The sequence below is a fragment of the Asparagus officinalis genome, chromosome 5, assembly GCF_001876935.1.
Source record: "Asparagus officinalis chromosome 5, Aspof.V1, whole genome shotgun sequence".
Classification (NCBI taxonomy): domain Eukaryota; kingdom Viridiplantae; phylum Streptophyta; class Magnoliopsida; order Asparagales; family Asparagaceae; genus Asparagus; species Asparagus officinalis.
Genome location: NC_033798.1, coordinates 98579288 through 98599156, shown reverse-complemented (window position 1 = coordinate 98599156; position 19869 = coordinate 98579288). Strand labels below are relative to the sequence as shown.

At 38.2% G+C, this 19869-nt stretch overlaps 3 protein-coding genes across 7 annotated transcripts in view; 1 reads left to right on the top strand and 2 right to left on the bottom strand.

Moving 5' to 3' along the window:
• LOC109840344 overlaps positions 1-3837 on the bottom strand; it is a 14555-nt gene extending 10718 nt beyond the window's left edge. For 2 of the 5 annotated variants that reach the window (XM_020408946.1, XM_020408950.1), the window contains exons 1-9: positions 3450-3630; positions 2679-2847; positions 2348-2575; positions 1308-1394; positions 1103-1192; positions 897-1023; positions 542-642; positions 256-424; positions 13-134 (exon numbers count right to left, since the gene is read on the bottom strand). In XM_020408946.1, coding sequence (XP_020264535.1) covers positions 13-134; positions 256-424; positions 542-642; positions 897-1023; positions 1103-1192; positions 1308-1394; positions 2348-2575; positions 2679-2753 — 999 coding nt within the window. In that variant the 5' untranslated portion in view covers positions 2754-2847; positions 3450-3630. The other 3 variants (XM_020408948.1, XM_020408947.1, XM_020408949.1) reach the window with 3 other exon arrangements.
• LOC109842239 lies at positions 4565-6922 on the top strand. The gene is made up of 5 exons (XM_020411140.1): positions 4565-4569; positions 4655-4901; positions 5206-5288; positions 5386-5819; positions 6546-6922. The coding sequence occupies exons 1-5, from the start codon at positions 4565-4567 to the stop codon at positions 6629-6631; spliced, it is 855 nt and encodes a 284-aa protein (XP_020266729.1). The 3' UTR covers positions 6632-6922.
• Positions 10302-19339, bottom strand: LOC109840343 (splicing factor 3B subunit 1-like). The gene is given in 5 exon segments (XM_020408945.1): positions 10302-10811; positions 15250-18387; positions 18390-18420; positions 18422-18963; positions 18966-19339. Coding segments are annotated over 4 exon segments (3813 nt in total). The 5' UTR covers positions 19126-19339; the 3' UTR covers positions 10302-10811; positions 15250-15307.

Sequence of the window (19869 nt, the reverse complement as noted above, 5' to 3'; positions counted from 1 at the left end):
TTAAGTTTGTACCTCAGCACAAGCCAGGAACATTTTTGCAAGAGCTTGTTTCATTGAACTTGATATAGACTTCGTAAGCCCGAAGTCGAGCAAAATCGGGCGGTGTGGGTGTTGCTTGCTTACAAGAAAGTTTCCTGCATGAAACATACATCTAACATGGATCCATAAGAGCCATCAACTCAATCTATGGAGTGATTGATCCAAAATACCACTACATCACTTCTATTCCCCAAAAAGGGCCAAATTCAAGCATACCAGGATGAGGATCGCCATTGAAGAAGCCATCAACATATATCTGATGAGCATATGCTCGTGTTATTTCTTCAACAACTTTTTTCTTGTCAATCCCATATGCCTCCAGTGCTTCATTATCACTTAATCGAATGCCATCCATATATTGCAAGATGAGGACCTTCTCAGATGACTGCCATGTGAAACCAAAGTGGAAAGGAGATAAGAATTATTAAACAAGAATAGAAAGAGGACTAATTGGATTGTTTTTTTTTTAAACTAGATATAGACTCAATTTTCTGAGTTTCACCTGTATAACTTCTGGAATCAGTACATCAGGACTACTATAGGGACTGTTGTCATTATGCACACTTTTGCCACAGAGATTTTCGGAAACTTTTCTCGTATTCTCTACAATAGGAAGCTCATTATCAGCTACAGTAATCATGAGAGGTATAAATGTACAGAACCTCAAGATATCGATTAAATTGAGATACAGTAATCATGAGAGGTATAAATGTAAAGAACCTCAAGATATAGTTTAATTTGCCAATATGGAGAAAGAAAAGAAATACCTCTATTGTTCAGTCTACATATTTATTTTCTTTTTTCCGTTTGAGAAAAAAATCTTCAAATTTTCAATAGGCTACTTATAATAAGCATACCTGCTTCACGATTAAAGTCGAGTTCTTTGGGTGCCTCTTTACACCATTCATCTATCATCGGGCTGAAGTCATATTGAGGCTCTGCCCATGCTATCCAGTCAACTATGGATTTTGCATTCTTCAAGTCCTGCAGGATCAACATCCATCAGGCAACGACTTTTGTCATAGGTTTAATGTGATCATGCTGAAATAATCAGATAGGGAACCTCTAATATGACTTCTTTGATGCCCTCGTGTTGAATTTTAACAACAACTTCCTGCCCCTCTTTCAGTGTTGCACGGTGGACTTGTGCTATCTACAACATCACACCATATTTAGGTACCATCTAGATTTTCTGGTTTATTTAGTGATTGTACAACAGAGGATATAAATCATTCTGCATCGATAACCATATGCTAATGCAGACTTACAGATGCTGTTGCAAGAGGTGTTTCAACAAAACTACAGAAAAGATCACTGATGGATTTTCCAAACTCCTTCTTTAGGGTTCGGCGAACCTGCGCAGACAGGAAGATCTTATTCAAAAGAAAAAGGACAAGAAAAAGAGGACTTACATATTTATAAACATGCTAGCTTATGACCTCAGCATATGCAATAGCTGATAGATTCTCACAACTTTATCTGAGAGATGACTTCTTAATTAAGTAGATAAATTAAACAAAAATACTATGTGATCTAAATTTCGATATTGTCCCCTTTTCTTTCCCAGTAGACCTTTAAGATCCTTACTGTAACATTCTGATGATTCTACCAAAGTTACTGACTTATATGTCCATGAAGAGAGAAACTATTTCTGTATTCATCTATTATGACTTAAAAAGAACTCTCCTTCCCACACTGCATAGACTTCTCCTTTCTTCCCTTCCAAAAAAGTAAGAATTAAAATCAAAGTTTAGAGTTTAAAGTAGAATACAAGAAGACATCTTTGATAAGAAAAAGGAAAGATAATGGGACTTCAAGGCCAACATGTTAGCAAGCAAAGAGACGGAGGAGGGGGAAGAGTGGGGGTGGGGGGCAATAAATCATTCATTGTAGAATAACTTACCAAAAGGGTATTAGATCCTTCAACTGTAAGAATATCCATTTTCAAGAAAGAAAGAAATGGAGACCAAAGGTGCATCCAGTTATAAAAAGGGACATTTGATATTGAGTTAGTGAAATCTGTCATAATTCCATACCAAAATTAGTGTACTAACTCAAAAGACAATTCCTTCCCTTATGACTAACATATGCAAAATAAGAATTACCTTTTGCATAATGATACAAAAAGGGACAATGAAAGGTGCTAAGCACTTGTGTAGTTTGTCATGATGTTCAAAAGTTGATCACAAGGCATGAACTCAATTAAGACTCAGGCACGTGAATAACCAGTAAAAAAAGAACCTTACACATCCATCTCCAAAAAAGATATCAAAACTGCATGTCATTTTTTTTAATGAGCATAACTCACCTCTTTCAGAGGACGAGGAGGAAGAGAATCCTGCAACTGCCTGAGGGCGTTTATATAAGCCTCAGGAAGCACATCAGCTCGAGTAGACAAATATTGGCCAAGTTTCACCCACAAACCTTTTAACTGTAATATCAGATTCAGCAAGCGTTTAGCGTTTCTCTGGTGGGTTCTTTCCCAAATAGCATCCTTCTTACTTTTGCTGAGATATTTCACTCTCTTCTGTACAGCCTGCCACAACAAAACATAAAACTCGAGGATGGTTTTCTGAGTTCAAGCAAACATGCAAACTAATAAAAGAGAGAACAAATAGAGTCAGGAGGGACAAATGAACCTTATAGTCCAAGTAGATCACCAAAGCAACAGCGAACACCTGTAGGCGCCTTCTGTAAATGTTCGCCCACCCCATTAGAAGTCAAAGGTTGTGTACCTCGTGCAAAAGTATTGCTAGCAACAGTATTTCTGAATTACAGTATGAATATTCCACCAAAGCTCTAGTGATTCTGGACAAAACACCCAATTTAGCTGAAGAAGGAGCTAACTGTATCAGGGATAAAGTTCATTATGCATCTATATCATCATCATCATCCAAGCACACTCATAGGAATGGAGCACAATACCAAGCAAGACTTTTAAATCGAGAAAAGGATCATCCGAACGAACAATTATAACATTCAAAACTATCAGTTTAGTCTGCGAATTAGCTCCGAAATTCCTGGACCAAATGACCTCAGAACCCAAATCAATAACCTATGAAGTAAAAGTCTAAAAGACAACACCTTTTTAAATATAAGCCATGGATCATGGGAAACAATAAGGAAATCATAACATTTCTATTTAGAAATCGCACAGGACGCAAAAAAAAAGTTTTTTTTTTTTTAAATTCCTTCTCGTCACTAAAATTCCTGTTCCCTCTACACTTGGGGGTAAATTGATAGGATCAAAATGTTATCATATTCAACATAATTATGATGAGAAAGAGTTAGCAATCTAAAATTGAAATCAGGCATTCAGCTAGGAATTCAGTTGTCAGTCAATTAAAACTCAAGAAATTGAACATCAAATGAATTTTAAAGTAGATCCAAAACAAAGAAATGGATCTAACCTCAAAAGACCGACACGAGCTCAGAATTCCACCCAAATATCCAGCGACAAATCTAGCATTAAAGAAAACAAACAACACTAACTTCCAGGGTTCCCAAATAATCCAAAAAAGCGATCAACAATGTATCTCTTTTATTTGTTAGTTTCTTTCTTCTTTTATTTATGAAAAAAAAAATAGAGAGAGATACGGCGAAGTGCGAATGGGAATCTGGGAAGCTTCCGAAGACTAGAAAGCACGGGGTCGTTGGAGGCGACGAGAAGAGATCTGGGCCGTTGGTTTAGTCGACGGTAGTCTCTTTTTGACGGCTACTGTTCCCCCGCGAAGGTAGTTGCTTTCGTATCCTCTTTTCTTTGTCTGAAGAGCAGAGGAGACGGAGCGGGCAACGGATTAGTCCGCGTTGCATTTACGAAACGCTCCTTTGGTTAACTATTAATAATATGAGTGCGCGTCTGTAAATTAAATGTGTTAGGTTGCTGAAAAAAAGATAGCTAAATATCATAAAACCCAAACCCCCAACTTTGGATGATTATTATCACTATCGGAAAATTTAGAAGGGTTTCTTGATAAAATCTCAAAGTTAAATGAGATTTTCTAATAAAATTTGAAAGTTAATGGGAGATTTTGTGATAAAACCTATATTTATGGAGGTTTTGTAATATTTTGTAAGTCAAGGTGGTTTTTCAAATAATAGTCCAAAGTTAAGGGTGTTTTCTGATATTTAACCAAGAAATATAATATAACAATGGGCTGAAAGGTAAAGTTTTAAAATAAAAAATTAAAGTAATGAAAAGGAAAATAAAATATGAATATAAACAATTATTATAATTTGTATTATTTTTAAGAAAGATATTTTGCAATGAACCTTTACATCTTTAGGATCAATCTGGACACAAAAGATATTTTTAAGAAAGATATTTTATTTTTAAGAAAGTTATTTTTAAGAAAGACATTTTACAATGAACCTTTACATCTTTAGGATCAATTGGAATTTTTAAGAAAGATAAACTATTATTTTTAAGAAAGATATTTTTAAGAAAGATATTTTACAATGAACCCTTTAGGATCAATTAGAATTTTCTCATTTTCTCTTATGACGCTAGGGGTTTTAGTCCCAAATGGTGTCTGTGGATCAAACACATTCTTTCATCTTCCAAAGTTGCGGTCCTGGTCAATGGGTCCCCTTCCAAATTCTTCTCTTGTTACAGGGACCTTAGACAAAGAGACCCTCTCTCTCCTATGCTATTTCTACTAGTTGTTGATGTTCTAAATAGAATGCTCACCACTAGTGTAGCATCGGGAGATCTTTCTGATCCCCAGCTTAAGGGGGAATTAAACTCCATTAGATCCCTTCAATTTACAGATGATACTATCATCTTCTCTAAGGCCTCTTCTTCAGACATGATTACTCTCAAGATCATCCTTCTTATCTCTGTCAATATCTCAGGTCTTAAGGTCAACAATCTCAAAACCAATCTATTCTATCTAGGTAGAATTCCTCACAAAAGCCTACAACTAGCTAGAATCCTTAACTATTCTGTTGGATCCCTTCCCTTTTCATACCTAGGTCTGCCTCTCAAAAAATGGTCTCTAACTAGAAGGGAATGACAACCCCTCTTAGACTCCTCTAAAAAACTGTCTCTTTGGAAGCACAAATCATTGTCGTTTGGTGGTCGTCTAACCCTACTTAACTCAGTGTTGTCATCTCTTCCCCTCTACTTCATGTCTTTCTTTAAACTTCCTTCATGGCTTATCAAAGCCATTGACAAAATCAGAAGAAACTTCCTCTGGAGTGGCAGTCACCATTTTCCCAAAGCTAAGTGTCTTGTTTCCTGGGACACAGTGTGTAAAGATAAGCAAGAAGGGGGTCTAGGAGTTATCAATTTAGTCATCTTCAGTTCAACCTTTTTTCTAAATGGATTTGGAAAATCCTTGACAGAAACAATTTCATCAGCCGAGTGATCTTCTCCTTGTATTCTAAAGATGGTTCAAACCTTGTTTTATGCCTTCCTAAATCTCTGGCCTCTAAACTCCTCAAAGATCTGCACTCTATAAACTCAGATTTCTTTAGTTTTGCTAGATGGCAAGTAGGAGATGGAAAGTCTTGCAGATTTTGGATTGATAAGTGGGCCGGTGTCAACTCTCTCAGTAGTTTGTTCCCCAAAGCTTTCAACCTCGCCTTCTCCCCCAACTGTAATTCTCACTCCCAAGGGTTCATGGTTGATAACTTCTGGAACTGGCACATCATTTTAAGAAGAGGTTCCACCACAGTAGAGAGATCTGATATAGCAAGTCTGAGATCCTTTCTGGATACTCTATCCTCTGTTGATAGTCATTCAAAAGACTATCTTTGGTGGCCTCTTCATCTGTCAGGTAAATATTCAGTCAAGACCCTTTACACTGTGGTGAACTCTGGGGGAGTGAAATTACCTCTATTCAAATTCATATGGAAATCCCCCAATCCGACAAAGGTAAAGATATTTTTCTGGATTGTCAACAAGAATAAACTTAATATCAAGGCTAATCTCATATCTAATGGTGTGTTTGGGAGTTTACTTAGGAAAATGAAAGAAGGAGAAGGAAGGAAAAAAATTCCCCTTCCTTCTCTTCCCCTCCATTACACTCCAATTTGGGGTATAAGAATTTGGACCAAACTTCCCCTCCATTCCCCTCCTCTATCCTCCTAAATGAAACTCCCAAACAAGGTTAAATTAAAATTTTCCTTCCCTTCCCCCTCTCTACCTTCCATCCAAACAGGCCATAAAGGATGGAATATTGGTGACCCCCGATGCCCTTTTTGCTATCAGGAAGTTGAGAATCAAGACCATTTATTTATTCAATGTCAATTTTCTAATGCTGTTTGGTCCTTGCTTTTCCCTAACATTTGTGCTGATTTATGGCCTCACCACATGGATGAACTCATTAATATCCGCAGGAGCCCTATGATTAGCACAGATATCATATTAGTTTGGAAAGTTGTGTTACCTTGCTATTGTTGGTGGATTTGGAACATCCGCAATTTCCTAATTTTCAGAGATGTTTTGCCGACCCCTGAAAATATTGCCTCTAACATAGCAATATACACTTTTTTCTGGACAGGTACTGAAGAAGATAGAATGGCAAGAAGAATTCGTAGGGCTGCATCAAGCTGGAGTTCCAGGAAATCGCAAAGAAGAAAAATGTGAATGTTGCAGGAGGTAACTTCTAGCGAGACAGTCGGCTTCCCCCTTCTTCAGTAGGCATAGCCTCTGTCTTCCTCTTATCTTTTTTCTTTTCGGTCTCGAGGGGCTGTTTTGTGATATGTATCTCCAGGCTCTTCAAACTCTATGCTTTGGGTTTTTGTTTTGATAGTTTCCTTGTGATATAGTTGTTTTATCAGTTGTGAGGCCAGAATCATGGGTTTCTTGTTCTGATAGGTGACGACAAGGTCCGCTCCCTATCGTTCAATTAGTTCCATGTTTTCTTTCTTCACAAAGTCGTGCTGTTTGTAAATTTTACTGATTGGTAAGCTAATATATATTATGAACATGAAATCTCTCCCTGTTTTTTTAGTTCAAAAAAAATCTGGACACAAAAATTTTGCAAAGTTTTACTTACATCAAAATCGCCATCTATAATTTAGATATGTGCATTATGGATTATAGACTTATAGGAACGCCAGCTAACATCATAGAGGGACACAGTTTTTTTTTTAAATTATTTTCTTATAGCTATAAATGTAATTGTGATTTTTCACATAAACGCAACTCAAATGCCAATTGACATAGTGTAAATTGAGTATGCAAATTGAGTATGTTAGGAAGGTGGCCGTATAGATAGAGCTCTAGTACTTGTTTGCTCTAAAATCGACCGTGTGGCACTTAAAGTTTAGCGATATGGACTGTGAAGAATATACTTTAATGATAGAAAGTTCCTCCTTATTGGGAAATTGATTGATTGAAAATCAAGAAAGTATTGCATGAATGTAAATTGCATTAAAATAAAGAAATTAACTTACAAATCTAAATGATAATTTAAAGCAGAAAAACATAATGAAATAAACAGCAACATAAAGTAAAGACAACAAAGTAAATATAATAACATAAATTTTTAGTTTTGGTTGTGAGAACTGATCGCCTAGCATATTTCTCGGAGCATAACTACTCACGGGCTCACAACCCTTGCATTGAGCAATACTTACATTTGACCCTATTCTACCCTAAATTCTAGACTTATACCCCTAAACCCTTTAGTCAACCCCACATCCTAATCAATCACCGCGGGAGTACAGCCACTGTGGCTAGCATTGCTCGCCTTGCATTTCTTCAACCTCGTTCTCCTGCAAACCGCGATCTTCAAGAGTCTTGAGTTTTTCCCTTTCCGTCGAGATCTTATTTTACAATTTCATAAAAATAAGGGTGCACCCTGTGCAAAGCATGACCCCTTATTTTTTTAAGTACTGCATTTTGAATTTACTTTCTTCTAAGTTTTAATACATTTGATTTAGTTATTGTATGCTCATAAGTTAAAATCATATCTACTCCTCTACACTTAAAGGAGGATCCAAGTTTTAATATATTTGATTTAGAAATCATATTTACTCCTCTATATTTAAAGAAAGATCCAAGTTTTAATACGTTTGATTTGCTCTATTGTTTTGCTATAGTAAAACTATAGCATAAATAGTAATTTCAAGTATGGAGGAGCAGATTTGATTTACTGTTTACGATATAGTAAAATACTATAGCATGAAACATATCTCAATCGCAGAGGAGCAAATTAGATTCATTGTCTATGCTACAATACTTACTCTCTTATGATACAGTAAATTGCTGTATCATGAACAATATCTCTCTTATAAAGGATTAAATTTAGATTTACTGTAGTATAAACAATGATTCTTGAAGTGAAAATAGTGTTCTCGTGACAAAAAAAAAATAAGATCCCAATTATAAAACTTTCTTCTTTATAAAATATCTAGCTAGCAGTTTGGATGGAATAGAAGAGACACCCTTTTCTTTGGAGCGAAGCTTGGACGAACTCAAAACCGCATGTTTCATGTTCACAAATTTGTGGTCAGTTAAGCTACTTCAACCACCTTTTTTGACCTTTGTATTGTTTATTTATATCAGATGTGACTTTTTATGATAGAAGAGAAACTCAGAACTTCTTCTCAGACCAACTCGTGGATCTTTAGAAAATGATAATTATTAAATAAAATTCCTACTTACTCAAATTATCATGACAATCCCAGGAATTATCAAGTCAGCAAAATTTTTTTTTTGAAGATAATATTCTTCACAGTGAATAAACAAAAGAAAAGGAAATTTAAGTTAGTCAAAAGAAATTACATGAGAAGTTTCCGCCACTGTTCGGGAAGAGATACTCTATATTAATGCCTACAATTGCTTAGGTGGATGAACTGCATCGATTCATCTAATGAGCCCTACATTTAAAAAGACTTTTATATAAGCTATTGAACTAATATCCTTCATGGGCCCATTCATCGAGAAGATGCTATTAGTGAGTTGTAGGCTTTCTATATAATCAATAATATAAAGTATCTCATGACCAATCTTTGTTGGCTACCTCATTCACTTAATGCTTGGTTTGGTAGGAGGAAAGAGAATGTGTGATAGGAGGAAATGGAAGGTGAAGGAAGGGGAAAAATAAGCAAAAAGTTAGAGAGAGAATAATCCCTCTAAATTGGAAGGATACAAGAGGACAGAGGAAAAGGAATAGAAAAGTAAGCATACAGGCTAGGTTTAGTAGGAGAGTAGATACAGTAAAGTGAGGAGTAAAACTAAAAATCCTTTAAAGGGAAGGAAATACGAGGTAGAGTAGAGGGAGAAGGAAAAAAAATACAAAAATAAACTAAAAAGTAAAGAAAGAGAAAGCCTTTCCAATTTTGAGGGACGCAACAGTAAGATGAGAGAAAATAAAATATAAACTATAAAAAATCATATATCTCCTCTCACTCCCCCTCCAACCAAACAAGGACTATGAACTGTATATCATTCATTGCTCCTCATCGAGCCTCACCTCACATTATCCTCCCTCCTTGCTCCTACCAAACCAAGCCGTAAAAGGGATATCCCTCCTTCTACCTCATTGCACATCCCCTCACAAAACCTCCCCTCTTCAAACCCCCTACCAAAGCAAAGCTAAATGGTACCATTCCATCTACCACTTCATTCAACAATAGATGACAATGCTTAGATATAGTTTCGGCACATCAATTTGCAGAAATAATTTTGTTATAAAATACAAATTACAAAAATAATTTTCTTTTTTGCAGTATGAATTGAAAACTTCTAAATAGATCACCCAATTGCATGATATTTCTTGAAAGCTGAAATGGAATACAAAGTCCAGGTTAAACAATGTAAATAAGGAGCAAGCTCGCAAATCTGAGGGTAACGAAATTGGAACTAATACAGACAGATGAGATTTTGGAGATAGATGATGAACAACAATGCAGTTCATGCTATTACCAGAAGAAAACACTGATTTTCCCACTAGTTTCTTACTTAGGAGGTAAAAGTTGAAAAAGGAAGAAGATGGATACGTCCGCGTAAGGGGGCGCGTCAATTCTAGAGAAAAAAAATTGAAGTAAAAGAAACAATATTCAATTTTCATTGCGCAAACAGTGGACTTCCTGCTCGCCACTACCCTAATAGACGACGGAGCGAAGCACAAATTAACCACACACAAGAGGAAGCAGAAGCTGCTTGCAGACTGCAGGGGACCCAAAATCTTGCATTTGAGTCAAATCTGAAACTATCCTGATTACAAATCGAGGATATGGGCATGATTCAGAAGCCTCCATTTACCTGAAAGGAAGCAGACTACAAAGGACAGAGTACCCGCATAAAATAAGCCCGATCAAATCTTCAATTCATAATTTTGGCAAGTCGGGAGCACAAGGAGAGAAAAAAGAGAAGCAAAAAAAAAAATACTCAAAACGTGTAATGCATCAAATATACAATACGTTTGAGAGTTAACTAATAAGCTAACAGATTTTTGGTCCACATCACTGAGTACATCAGCAATACATTAACTAATACTAAATAGGACCCAAGAAGGAAAATAATGACATTGCCAAAACAAGAATCAGATAAGAGTGCATGAGTAATCCAGAGAGAAGTCCCATAAGCAATAGAAATAACATCGTAGAGCAGATGCGGTAGAATCCATGGTCATTCCTCACAGCAAGAGATCAGTCCTGTATCCACCTTAAAGCCTGCACCTGAGAACCAAACAAGTACAGTTGATAAGTGTATGTTAAGGATCCGAGAACAGAAAAAACAACAGACAAATGTAGAATGCCCATAGTCTCCCTTCAGCTGAAACATGAGTAACGATGTATTATAGTTGAAGCTGCCCCTGCGAATTTAAACACTGTATCATAATGGGGACAAGCTACCAAACTCAAAAGAACAAGCAAGAAATGAGATACTAAAATGAACAAAACTAAATAAAGATATATGATTAATGATGCTTATCAACATCTCTTCATACATAGAATGCTTATCAACAGTACTTTTGCTCAAAATTGTTGCTTGCTTCCCACTTAATCTCTCCACCAACCCCCACTAGAACAGGCACGCGAGGCAAAAGAAAAGGAATACAGTTACTCAGAGAAAACCTAAATTTTACCAAAGGACATTTCAGCATCACTAGTGTGTTTATTGATCATTTTAACAGAAAAAAGCCTTGAAGTCATTAATAGATCAACCCTACCATACCAGATTCAATAAGAGTCTTCTAAAGTACCAAGAAAGTTTCTCCTGAAAACTGGCAACAAGCATCCATAAGAAAGCTGATTTTTATTTCTCAAGGTTTTATGATCTGGATGTACTTCGTCAGATGTGGTGTGTGTGTACGAGATTAATGGGTATCCTTGACAAGGAGGGGATTTTCCTCCTTGACAATGATGTGACACAATCTCCACCATGTGAAAGAGAGAGAATAAAATAAGAGAGAGAATTTCACATGGTGAGGATTATGCCACATCATTGTCAAGGAGGAAATCCCCTCCACATCAAGGACACCCATTAATCTCATATATATATATATATATATAGAGTAGAACTTGTGTCAACTTAAGTGGATAGTGAATAGTGTGTCCACCAAACTTTATATCCACTCATTTAACATATAAAAAGTCACTTCATATCATGCAAGGATCCCTAGGAAACATCTAAGGGTTAAAAAGTTTAGTGGATGTCCACTTAAGTGGACACAAGTTTTGCTCTATATATATATATATATATAGAGTAAAACTTGTGTCAACTTATACTATAGTATAGAGAGGAGAAGAGAGAGAGATTAAATGGGGTATACCTTGTCATAGGAGGGGATTCCTCCTATGACGCCTCTAATATATCACATGATAATTGAGCGAGCACATTATGGATGATCCGCTCCGTTGAAGCTTGATCTAACATAATTCCTAAAACCCCAACACACGAAGTTTGGGGTGAATCCATCGTCGTTTGATGATCCCTCCATCGAGCATGTGAAAAGTTCTATTCATTCAAACCGTTAAATATTGATACGAGTGGATGAAGGGTCAAAGCGACGGCGGTTCACCCCATAACTTTGGTTGTGTTGGGTTTTAGAATATAGAGATCAAGTTCAACGGAGATCGGTCACCTATATATGTCGTTGCAATCATTGTGATTTTAGAGGCGTCATAGGAGAAATCCACTTCCTATGACAAGGATACCTCCATTAATCCATTATTAATATATATATATATATATATATATATATATATATATAATATAGGAGAGAGAGAGGAGAGAGAAGAAAAATGGGTATACTTGGTACCGAATCACAAATTTTGTGCTTGTAAAGTGGAGGTGTCTGCATTCTCATTCACGTCATAGTTCGTAGGGACTAACATCCAAAACACATGAATGGGTCCCGCACATTTGAATAATAGAGTGAGGATAATATGCCACATCAACTACCAGCACAAATTTTGTGCTTGTAGGCCCGCCGGCCGCGCCCCCGCAAGCATATCCAGTATTCCTCATATATAATATAATATATATATATAATAATAGTATATAATATATATAATATATAAGTTTAACTTAAAGCCTATATTCGTGAATCCACCCAGAGGTAGGGTTTTCTAGCATTTTCCTTCTCTGCAAACTTTCTTAAACATAATCTACTTAGCAATTACTTATTGAGGTCTTCCATGTCCAAATGACAGGATGACACGTAAGGAGCTGAGTACCTCTTTGCCCTTTAGAAAAAGTAGATTCAGGGAAAAATATATCACAGTTCTAGCAACAATAATTATCTAATCTGAAGAAGACGAGCTCTCCCAACACCAGTGATGAGACAGGATCCAGTTAATTGAACAAAAAGTATTAATAGGTTTCTTTCAAAAAGATAACAAAATCACCATTACATGCATCATAAGAAGTTTTCAGCAAATAATAATTGAGAGGCTGTGACCTACTGAACCCATCTCAGTAAACACAAATATCAAATCCTACCCGGACTCAGAGGCCAACAAAGGGTTGTCACACAGCACTATGAAATACGGAAATAGAAAATTGGGGTCTCCCTAACCAAAAAAAGACATGTCTAATTGTCTATTCCTGCCCAATAATCACACATGTAAAAGAAAAGATTTTCATTGACAAAAAATTGGTCATATGAAGTATGTTATGTCCTTCTAGGGAAAGCTAAACGTCTTATAAACTACATTACCATCATGTGCAAACAACAGTAATATATTAATATACAGGCATTCATTCAGAAAGATGCATATAAGTGAGTCCTTGTGTCTAGATTTTGAAGAATGGTCACATCCAACATGTCACATGCAAATATGGAGCAGATATAATGATACAAGCAATTCTTTAAAAAGCAGGATATGTACAGTAGGAATACCTTGACCAGACATAATACTATCATTTATGAATGTCTACCTTAGTAACTTTACTATCTTAAACAAAAATTGAACAAATAACAATTGAATGAATTTCCAAATGATGTTCTACCAAAGGAGGAACATACGAGAAGACAAATCACCTCAACATTACTTACAAGCATACTAGAATTATTTTTCTTTGAGTTACGTAAAACAACTGCCAATTGCTCAATATATAACAAACAAAGCCTACAGTATAATACCCTCATGATAAACTACAGAGTACTTCTCAGTTCTCAGGGATATCACATACGTATTTAGATAAAAATGAACTACTTTTACCAATACAGACCCTCATGCTAAACTATAGTCTATAGAATACCTATTAGGCATATCCAATATTTATTTACAGAAAAATAAGCTAAGTATACATCTATCCTCTTATTATGTTTAAATAACCAGCTTCATGATCATCCACTAGGGGTCAAAATCCTAGGTTAAGTAAGACCATGGTTTTTACTACTGTTAAGTGTTCAGCATATTGAGTGTTCGAAAGATTTTTAAAGAAAATAAAGAGACAGAAGAGTTAGATACTATGCTTAACATACTTTTTCATGACCTTACGAGTCCTCCTCATTGTTCCATTACATTGCTTCTGCGAAAATGCTTCCGCAAACCCCAACAATCAGAGCCTCCAGAAACACACCATTACGCTTGACAACAATACTTGTCAAATTCCACTAGTATTCTTCCAATTACCAAATTTAAATATACTCCAATAACCTTAACATCACCTGCCATTCAAACACTTAAAAAGCTCTCTTGCTATTATAACGTATCCACAGAGTACTTATTTACCACAAAGATTAACTATCTCCTCCTGTTTAAATAGCGTAAAAATGATGGTAATTGGCATACTAAGAAAGTAAGCTATAACACGTGATGTGAAAGAACAAATCTCTTCGTCTCTCACAGTCTAAATCCAACAATTGACATGATAACACAAAACAAGTGATAGGTAAACTGAATACCCTCAATATTGTTGAAATTGACATGATAACAAGTGAAAGGTAAACAGTAACTTGCATACCCTCAATATTGTTGATACCTTGAGAAATTCATCAGTGGGGCATTTCATCCTGTCCTCAAATATTTTTTTTAACAAATCTTAGTGTCTAATTTAAAGTAGCAAACCAAATGATCCAATGATTACCATGACAGAATGTCTTGTTGCTTTCTGCAGTCTCAAATCACATGATGAGAAAAACATACAAAAAGAAACATCTTGCCCTCGAATATTTTTTTATGACCACTTACAACAAGCAAACGACGACAATGAATGACCTAGCTGAACAATTCATCTGTCGGGCATGCCATCCTATCCTCGAATTTTTTTTAAACAAATCTAGTGTCTAGTTTAAAATAGCAAACCAAAATATATCCCATAGTTACCATGACAGAACATCTTGCTGCTTTCTGCAGTCTCCACTCACATAATGAGAAGCATCTAGCTCTTTAGAAAGATAACTTCTCCGACAGTCTGTCTTGATTTTTAACTTAAAATCAAATGTCATACTCCAATTATCCTAAGAAAGATGACTTTTCCCACAGCCAGTCAGTTGGAAAGTCAGCGTCACACACGAGCGAGACTGACTTCACGAAAAAACATATAAATATAATACCAGTTTGGTCAAAGTTTTCTGTCTCTTAGACAATAAGACAAGCTAACTGATAAAGAAGAAAATGCAACATTACGCATTAGGGTCTACACTGCAGGAAACACCATGCTCCTGCCACAGAAGGAAGGTTAAGCAGCCATTAATCACAAACAAATTGCTACGTGGTATAACATCTCTACTAATGCAATCATTCAACACATGCAACAAAACAAGAAAGATTATAACAAAGAAAGTCCACTCAACATACCTATTCATATAGATGTTAAACGTCTGATATATGCATTTCAGAGATTCCATCACATAACTCAGACGAACATCAACAACTCCGGGCGGCTGAAGACATTGCTTCCTTCATCCTCCAGCACAGGATATGCAGCAACAAGTGCATCTTGCGCTCCAATATACAACGAGTTGTATATCTTCCAATACACTTCCCTTACTTTCCTTGCCGGATGAAACAGACCCTGAAGGCAGTAGTTAAGAATTGTAGCCGCACCCAATGCCACTCTCATGCCTTCAATAGCCTCCATCACAGCATTGATAACATGAGGAGATGTCTCAAAGATGTTAGGCCACACGTAATTGAGTAAATGGACCAAGGCATCCTCACAACCCAGTCCAGCTACTCCCAAGGCCATGTGCTTAACAGCAGAAGCAGCAGTCTGTCTGTGAACCAGATCCCTGTCCATTAAAGCATCCTCAAGCAATGGCGTAACAGCATAGATGTAATCCTTGCCCATTTCTCCTATGTACTCAAAGAGGAAAGAAAGTGATTTCAGAACCCCATTCTGCACATTAAGCTCTGGCACACGGTACTCATTCATAAGGGCAGGTAGAACAGTGAATGGAGAGCAGGTTTCTGCAACAATTGCAATGGCAACAGTAGTACAGACACGATTCTGACGCTCTTGCACTTTCAGATTGTTCAATAGAGTTGCCAGGACATCTTGAGGACCAATTGCTTTTGCTATGTACCCGAAAGTGTTCACTGTAGCTCTTCTGATTCCCTTCTTGTGTGCCTTCAACATCTCAAGAAGCTCAAAACATATCCTCATCCATTCCCTGGCAGGAACATACTCAGCACCACGATCAGCAATTCTACCCACAAGATCAATACAATTTTCCTGGACCTTTTCATGTCTGTTCTTCAGGATGGGTGTAAGACGGGGAAGCAGATCTTTAATAGGAGGCGTCATTTTATTCATACCAATGACGTTGACAATTGCCTTCAGTGCTCCTAAAATAGAACCCAAGACTTCAGGATATTCTTCTCCCAGGTACTCATACAGAACAACACCCAAGTGACCCATCAGTTGCTCTTCTTGGCACTGCTTCATGACGACTGCAATCCGGGATATAAGATCAGCTGCTTGTTGCCTAACCTTTGCACTCTTGTTGTTCAAACGCCATTTGATTGTCCCACAAATCTGAGGAAGGTATGGCTTAACTCTCTGGCCAAGAGAGTTCACCACAGCACCAAAACCATTAAGCATTACATTTGCATCATCACTGGTTTGCTCTTGGAAAGCATAGAGAATCCCATCAATAAGAAGCTCCTCCAACCGAGCATCAATATCTGAAGCGCCCAAGTTGGCAACAACCTTCTCAATAGTCTCCATCACCATTCTCCTATAAGGTTCACTTTCATCCTTGAGATCCTCTACTACTCTTCCCACAATATCAGCAACTCCAACCTTGTTTGCAATCTCAACAGTGGTTTCCACGAGCTGCTTGTAGTTCCTACGGTCCAATGCCATCCTCCTAACCCAGAAGTTCCGGAAGAACTCTGGAAGAACATCATTACGGATGTAATCAGCCTCTACACCTTCGGTGCTTACACATTGCTTAACCACCTTCAACACAATCTTCTTCATTTCTTCATCGGGTGATTGGAACTCACGGATGAGTATAGGCATCACTTCCTTCGTATAATAACTAGCATACACAGCATCCATAAGCGGAATAATGAAACCAATAGCCTTCAAGAAGGCAGCAAGAACCTTACCCCGATGAGACCTAATGCCCTTCCAAAGTGGCTTCAATACTGAATCAAAACTCTCAATACCATAAGGAGCAGCTGCTTCCGCAAGTGCAGCAAGAGAAAGTGCAGTGATTGTCCTCACCTTCTGATTCTCATCACTCAACCCGTGTTCAATGATTTCAACAAGAGATTTCAAGTGTGGAAGCACAGCACATCCCATAAGAATAGCAATCTGCTGAACAATCTTAATACCCGTATGCCGAGCTTGCCAAGACTTCTTACTCTGACAAACAGCCTTCAGGAAAGGCAAGAGTGCAGGAATCCCCAAGGCTGAAGCAACCACACTGAAAGCCCTAGCAGTTGTATTCCTCACATACTCATCAATGTTGTCAATATCCGGCCTCATTGCAGCAATCATAGTGGCCAAACCAGCAGCCTTACTCAGATTGGAAATAATCTCTCTCCCTTCAACACGAGCATAATAGTCCTCATCAATCAACAACGGCTCAATAACCACGAGAATCTTATGAACAAAAGGCCGAACTAGCTCATCCAACTTATACAACACCCTGTCGATAACCTTCACCAAAAGATGCCTCTCTTGATCCTCCAAGGTAGGTTGCATAAGCAAAGGCAGAATCTTGTTAAACAGTGGACCAGCCCCAAACTCCCTGGCTTTATCAGTAAGCTGCCTAAGAGCCGTCTTCCTCTGTGGGGGTGTCCCATTCTTCACCTTAAGCAACAACTTCATAATCTTCCTCTCCTTCTGCTCTTCCTGTGACAACTTCTCCTCCTCTTCCTCATTCAACAAAGCCCCAAAATATTGATAATCCTCCGGCTTCATAAATGGCAAGCCACCAGGAGCCTCCTTTGGCACATCAAACTGCTGCCCACGGTTCTCTTCAGGAATAGCATATAATGGAGTACCCATAGGAGTAGGTGTAGCCAACAACTTCCTCGCCGGAGTTCTAATAGGCACGTAAGAAGCTGGTGGGTCGAGAATCTTATACCCTTCTTGAGGAAACATAGCATCAAGCTCTTCATCAGTCAATGGTCTGTTCCTCTCCTCAATATCCCTCTCCCATCTCATCAAATTATACTGCTCCGGCGTCATTGCACCTCTAAGATTAAGTGCTCCTGGTGTCGGAGTGGCAAGGTCAACACCACCAATGGGAGTAACCCCCGGAGTGAAAGCAGCAGCAGGAGTTGCTGCAGAGCCAGGCAATGGTGTAGCACTTCCCATGCTCGCCGGAGTTTCATCCCATCTTGATCTCTGTCTCTTTGGGGTCGGAGTGGCCAAACCCCCGAGCTTAGGTGTAGCATCCCAAGTCATTCCTGCAGGAGTTGCACCAGGAGTTTACTCCGCCAGCAGCTGAGTTGCATCTGCATCAGCTAACCGACCGCGGTCGGGGTTTCATCCCAGCGGTTGCGACGGGCAAACACCGGGGGTTGCATCGCCTGCAACCCGACCCGGAGTTGGAGTCGCATCCCAGCGCCCCGACCCAATACCAGGAGTAGAATCGGGCACATCCCAATCTGAGCTAGTCTTGGCCTTCTTAGAGCTCGGATCTTCTCCCCCCTGAGATTGATCCCATCTGTTCCTTCTCTTTTGTGGAGCAGGCTCAGGTGCAGCTGCTGCAGCTTCCTTATTATTCTTCTCGTCTTCCTTTTTCTTCGCAATTTCCTTCAAAAGATCCTCTTTTTGTCTCTTCAAGGCCTCCTCTCTCATCACATCAGCATAAGTTCTCACTGAAGGATCCGGAGTCTTTTCTCCGGTCGCAAACGGGTCATTTCTATCCGGTGATATAATCCTATTCAGCCTCCGACGCCTGTAATCATCCTCTCGATCAATAATCCTCGAGGGTTTCTTGAACCCAGAGTCATCGTCGGCCTCAGCACCAGCACGTGGCAGTTCTTTGAGGGATTTGGGGCCGGTGACCATACGACGAAACGACGTCCCGGCCACCGTCTTCTGGCGTCGTCGTCCTCCTCAGTGACGGGGATCGAGCGCTCGTAGCCCTCGAATCGGTTGTCGCGCCAATAGAGACCGGCGTCGAAGGTGACGGAGGTGAGAGGGGCGACCTCCTCCATCTTTCTTCGCTCCTCTTGTGCCTTGGCGATTTCGACGTCGACGGAATCCATGTGGAAATTGAAACCCTAGCCCAAGAGATCTGAAGGGTTTAAGAGAGAGAGGAGTTAAAAAAAAATGCTTTATCGAGATCAGAGGACAAAGGTAAATACTAGGGTTTTGAAAGGAGAAAGGGGTACCTGATTAGGTTTTTCGATGAGTCTAAGAATTTCGATCGAAACGAGGGAGATAGAGATAGAAAGAGAGAAGGGCAGGGGGCGGGGGATATTTATCCGGGGTTCGGGATGATATGAGAAGTCGGTTGTATGGAAGAACCGCCCTAGAGGCTTAATTGCACTTAAATACCCTATAGTTTCTCATATTTTGCACTTATACACCCTCAAATGTTTTTGGCAGCACCTACCCTAAAGTTCTCAGAAATTGCACCTTAACATCCTCAGTTATGGACGCGTGAGAATTTTATATATAAATTCTCATAGGAAAACCGCATATTAATAAAGAATATTTTAACAATTAATAACCGAGAAATTTACTTTTACCTCTATCAAAATCCTATTTTAAAATAAATATTAAGGGTTAAACAATTCTCAAATTAATATGTGGTGTCACATGGCAATTGTCAGAGAAAAATTCCAATGTTTGCATAATTGAGGATGAATTAGTGCAAATTTTAAGAATTTTAGGTACATAAGTATTATCAAAAAATAAATGAGGGTATATAAGTGTTACCAAAAAATTTTAAGTATACCAGTGTTACCCGAAAAAGATGTTACGAAAAATAGAAGGGGGGGGGGGGG